This window comes from Hipposideros armiger, unplaced genomic scaffold (assembly GCF_001890085.2).
Source record: "Hipposideros armiger isolate ML-2016 unplaced genomic scaffold, ASM189008v1 scaffold_113, whole genome shotgun sequence".
NCBI classification, from domain to species: domain Eukaryota; kingdom Metazoa; phylum Chordata; class Mammalia; order Chiroptera; family Hipposideridae; genus Hipposideros; species Hipposideros armiger.
The window spans coordinates 2,175,290-2,180,471 of record NW_017731463.1 but is presented as its reverse complement, the minus strand read 5'-3'; the positions used below and the strand labels follow the sequence as shown (position 1 = coordinate 2,180,471).

The following is a 5,182-nucleotide window of genomic DNA, read 5'->3' as shown; positions in this document are numbered from 1 at the left end:
GGGGGGGGGGCAGGGGATGGAGAGGGGGAGGCTGAGACTTCAGAGAAGCCTGTCTGTGTAGTTAGGCTGAGTGTGATCAGAAAACCCAGAAACATGTCATGGGCCATCATTATCGTGCTTTAGAAACACAGTAGGGACTTTAGTCCTGCAGCCCCTCAGTCTGAATCTCTCCCTCTTCACGGAGCTGCCAAGATCATATGTAAATTACACTGCCAGTGAGTAATACACTGAAGTGGCAACATAGGATGACTTTGGTTCCCCTCAAGCTATTTGGGGACAGAGGCAGCTTAAGCATAGGTTTCAGAGGTCACCCATTTCCTGGCCTGATGTACGGTCCCTCTCCAACCAATCAGGTACGGAAACTCACCTAGATGTCTTCCTCCCACCTTGCACTGTTACAGGGAAGATGTTTTCCCCATAAAAGGTCATAGTGCATGAAAGCAGGACAGGTTTAAGTTCCCTCTACTTACTCTGTAGGCATTGCCAGAAACAGTGATAACTGGCTGAGCTCAGGAGACTTTGGCCTGAGAAAATCTCCGGTAGATATGCAGAGAAGCTCAAGGATTGAGAGGGGATTTGAAGGGTTTGCAGAGCAACACGCTCTACAGCCCCATGGCTCTCTTGGCGGGCATGCGTGGAATGAAAGGATGAACGCTAGAAGCAAACACCATTAGCCATCACTGCTAGATGACCGCAGTGGTCGTAATTACAGATGCGCCTAGGACAGTCAGGTGCTCTGGCCTCTGGGGAACGGTAATGGCAGGGCCAGAGGAATGCAGAGGGAAGGACAGAGGCATTCACATCAGACAAACCTGGGTTCATATCCCAGTCCTGATGCTTACTAGTTGTGTGAACTGGGGCACGTTGCTTGTTCTCTCCGAGCCCTAGTTTGTTCACCTTCAGAATGGAGCTTGATCTGTCCACAGAGAACTATTGTGAGGATTAAGTAAGGTCATGGGTTTAAGGCACTTGGCACATATTTCACACCTCTACGGGTTATAAGAAACATCTATCAATTTCTTTCCCTTCCTTCTTAACATACCCTTTTTCCATAGCTCAGTTAAAAAAAAAAACATACATATATATATTACTTCTCTCTCCTTGACATATTTTCTTTAAAATTCCTATTTTGATAGTAACTACTAGCTGTATTTACTTAATGAGCATGTGACTTAATACCAAGCAGCCTGAGCTGGCTTCAAATACTTGTTTTCATGTGTTCAGGAAAGCTTAAAAATAGCTCAAGTGTAGGGTCTCATCAGATGTGCCACTATTTTTACTTAATCACTCAATGACTTACCAGTAAGAAGAGAAAATTCTATCTGCTTTGCGTTTTTCTTTCTGAAGAGTCAATATGTACTTACCTTAATTATGGATTCAGAGCAGATAGTAAGTACTTGGTGAAAATATTTGTTGTAAAGCAAGACATTGATTTCTCGTTCATGAGTGTGAGGAATCTGTTTTGTATCTTGTATGATCCGAGTCAAAGGATACATGTCGATAACATTAGATCCTGGAACAGAGATAACAATCTCATCAATATCCAATATTAGAAGTTTTGAATCACGAAGGATTTTATCCAACCAGTTGTGTTTAGAAACAGCCAACCAGTGAGCTTAGTAATACCAATGCCTAGGAAGTCTTTAATGATGTAAAAATACATTCATTTACTCTAAAACAATTTTGATAGATAAAGCAAACGTGGTTCAGCCAGAGGAAAGCATTCGTTTTGGGCTTCATTAGTTTTCAAGTGCAGGCCATGTGGATTTCATTGATATCCTCTTTTCAGTGATCCCCATTTTCCTATTGTTTATAGTCTACTTTTCCCCATTTAGAGTGCCTACTGCACACCTCTCCATCTGGTGAAGAGTAATAACTATGAACCAAATGGAGACAGCTTTCTGCTGAAGGTAAGCTGCCATTTAGTGTTTAGAGTTTATTGTTAGAAAGCCCTTTTCAACCAATGGATGCTAAGCACATTGTAAACATGGTCTTATGAAATGTAACCAGTAACAATGATTGCAAGCCAGTTCTTGCAACATTAATATTAAATAAGATTATTTTCCAAATCACCGTAGTGAAATAGATGGAGAGCAGGTATTCCTTACCTGCATTCTTCTAAGGATGTTTGGTTTGGTTTTATAGGAATACGGTAATCTGTGAGTATGATTAAACTCTCAAACTCTTGGTTAAGTGTAATGTCTGGAAATATAAATAAGAATTCCAGAGCATCCCGTAGCTCAAACAAAAATGAAACCTCTGCCTTATTTTTGATGGGGATTTCCTTTCCTTGCGTTGAGTTTCTCAAGTCTCTCCAAAGAAATCTCAACATTAGGAAAAGTTTCAGTAGGAGTTACTAAACACTTTTCTAAGGTGTTTAAAATTTAAAATAATCTATTTGTGTGTAAAGAAGGACTGTGATGGCTCTCTAGAGAATATTTTTCAGTTCAAATATCTCAATATGGAAATATGAGGAATATCATAAGCAGCTAATCAAATAACACTTGAATCTTCTTGGTAGAACCCTTAACATTATATAGACTGTGACTAACTTTATTCAGAACTGACATCAGCAAATCTAAATATGCTTATGAAGAGGTGGCAATCCTCAACATTTTTGGCTCCTTATATTATAGCTATGGAAATAATGCAGTACCGAGGAAGACTGTGGATTCAGGAGTCAGAAGCTGTGGGATCGAATCCCAGCTCTACCTTTCAACCTTGAGTCCTTCTACTAGTCAGCTGAACTTGAATTTTGATATTCAGCTTTGTCTTTTATAAAATAGGATAAATAATAATTCTCACCTCATGTGGTGATTGTGGAGATCAAACAAAATGAAGTACCTGACGGCACTTTGTGAAAGAACTATACAAATGGTGGCTGTCTTAATAAGGGCGGTAACAATAACAACAGCAATGACAGTGACACAGCATATTATTCTACATAGTATTTCTAGAATGTAGGGCTGTTGTCGTTGGGGTTAAGAAGATCACTATGGCTGCTTCGTTTGAATCAAACCATGAATTAAAATCTGAGAGGGAAGCTTCATGGAATTCTGATGCCAAGTTGATGGGTGCAGTCAATGTACGCAATTTTAGTGATGAAGCAATACGCAGAGCTCTATTTGTAAGCAAAATACTATCGCAATTACATAAAATTAGGAAGAAATCTTGATTTCCTGTCCCTCTTTTTTTTTTTGTCTTGATACTAGAGTCCTTAGTTATTTCTCTGATGATAAATGGGGTGGAAATGATGAGCCCAGTAATCAAACATGCAAGCTGGAGCACTAAGAGAGAAAATTTGCTTGCAATCGTTAGTACGTTGTTTTTAGGGACACTTACAACTAGAATTAAGTTCTGTTTAACAAGATGTAAAATTATGTATCAAGCATGAAGTGCTAACTCACTCTTAATCCAGAAGGAACTCAAAAGTTCAAAATAATTCTATTTTCCAACAGCAAAGATAGAACCAGCCACTTCCCCGCCCTAAGTAATCCCAGAGGAAGCCAGAGCAGGTGGTCACTGGAAAAATGCTTAGGAAATGCATTCTGGGTTGGTGTTCCAGAAGGAAGAGTATTATCAATATGGTTCTTCTTTCTTCTAAAGCCTGAGGTTATGCATATAAACAGTGTTCTAGCTAAATGCCTAGCAGGTCCTTTGTCCCTTTAGTAAGCATGTGTTTCTAAGAGGCAACAAGAAAAGGAGGCAACAAATCCGTTGGCATCAGCACTGGGGATCTGTCATTCAGGACTATCCTCTGTCACTGTTCCATGTCTAGAAGCAAAGGCAGGTAGGAGGGTCAGCACCTTTCTTACTGAGTAACTACTGTCTCAGTATCAGAATGCCTGGGGCCAAATTGCTTTGCTCAAGAAAACTGGTGCAGCTGCTCTAAGGTAGACCATATTTCTGCACCTTAGAGTGAAAACAGACCTGAACTTGCCCTGTATTAGCAACAGGTTACATCCCGCTTTTCTGCGTAACCCACACCACACCTTCCTAGATTCAAGAACTGAGAGCACCGACGCATCATTTTCAGAGAAGTTCAGCTGCACATTTTACCCACAAGCCATGGAAATACGAGGAGGAGTGGAATTGAATTAAATATGTACTGTGATGAATCAAGGTTTATAAAGTCCCTTCCGAGTTTTGTTTTTCTCCAAGTTTGCGCTCACGTGCTAGTTTAAAGAAGGTGAAAAGTCAAGAGATGAGTTTATTTGCCATTCATTGAGTACACTTACCTGTGATAAGCATGCCGTGGCTGGAATCATATATCATGGAATAAATCTGCATGTCTCCTGCTCGTCCCTGGCTGTCATGGAAGACTTGTAGTAGAGAAAGAGTCTGTATATCCCACACCCTGAAAACCTGGGGGAATTAAGGATACAGCTCACCACTTTTACACTTTACCTTCCTCACTCAAAGCAATTTACGTGATGCATTTCCAGTCTGTAATACGCTCTTAAAATCTTGCAGCAAAGTATAATTTATATGATGAGCACACATTTGCTAAACTCTAATTTGGTTCATAGTTCAGTTATTGTTCATTAATATCAGAGGAAAACAGCAGCAGTGATTAAAAGTTTGCTTAAGAGAACTAGATTTTTCTATCATTACAGAAGGGAAGGGAAAACATAGTATTTATTATTCTTTAAGAATTTGGAGAAATAATAAAAGACCGATTACGATTTACAGTTCAATTGAAACCACACTTCTCTTTACAGTATGGATTAGAAAATAGAGGGAAGACATATTTTAGGTGGAGGGTTTCAAATTGCTCTTTCATGACTTAAGAAGATGGGAACATCTTACTAAATGAGTTTTCTAGAAATCTGAATGAGGTTTCTAAGAACACCCCCCTCCTCCTGTCCAGCAATGTAAGAATTATAGAAAGAAGTTTTGAGGAATATATAAATATAGTAAGAGTATGGACAAATAGGTTATTAAAACTCTCCTTTGAGGCAGGAAAGGGAACTATGTAATTACTCAGCTAGAACTTGGGTTGATAAAAGAGAACAGAGAACAAATCCAGCAAAACTAGGTCAAGTTTACCCTTTGTTACTTAAAATTACTGGTCTTACTCTTCATTTTCTTTCTTTTTTTTTTAGCAAGTGATAGTATGATTAAATTTCAGAAATAAGTGTGATTTCTTCAAGGAATATATTTCCTAGCATGTCTTAAATAA

The 5,182-nt window shown here is 39.1% G+C and overlaps 1 protein-coding gene across 1 annotated transcript in view; it reads right to left on the bottom strand.

The window, feature by feature from the left end:
- The window catches only part of WDR64 (WD repeat domain 64), a 105,809-nt gene that overhangs the window by 51,067 nt on the left and 49,560 nt on the right, over nucleotides 1–5,182 (bottom strand). Inside the window, exons 6-7 of the mRNA XM_019647555.1 lie at nucleotides 4,239–4,365; nucleotides 1,365–1,513 (exon numbers count right to left, since the gene is read on the bottom strand). Coding sequence (XP_019503100.1) covers nucleotides 1,365–1,513; nucleotides 4,239–4,365 — 276 coding nt within the window. The remainder of the gene's footprint in view (nucleotides 1–1,364; nucleotides 1,514–4,238; nucleotides 4,366–5,182) is intronic.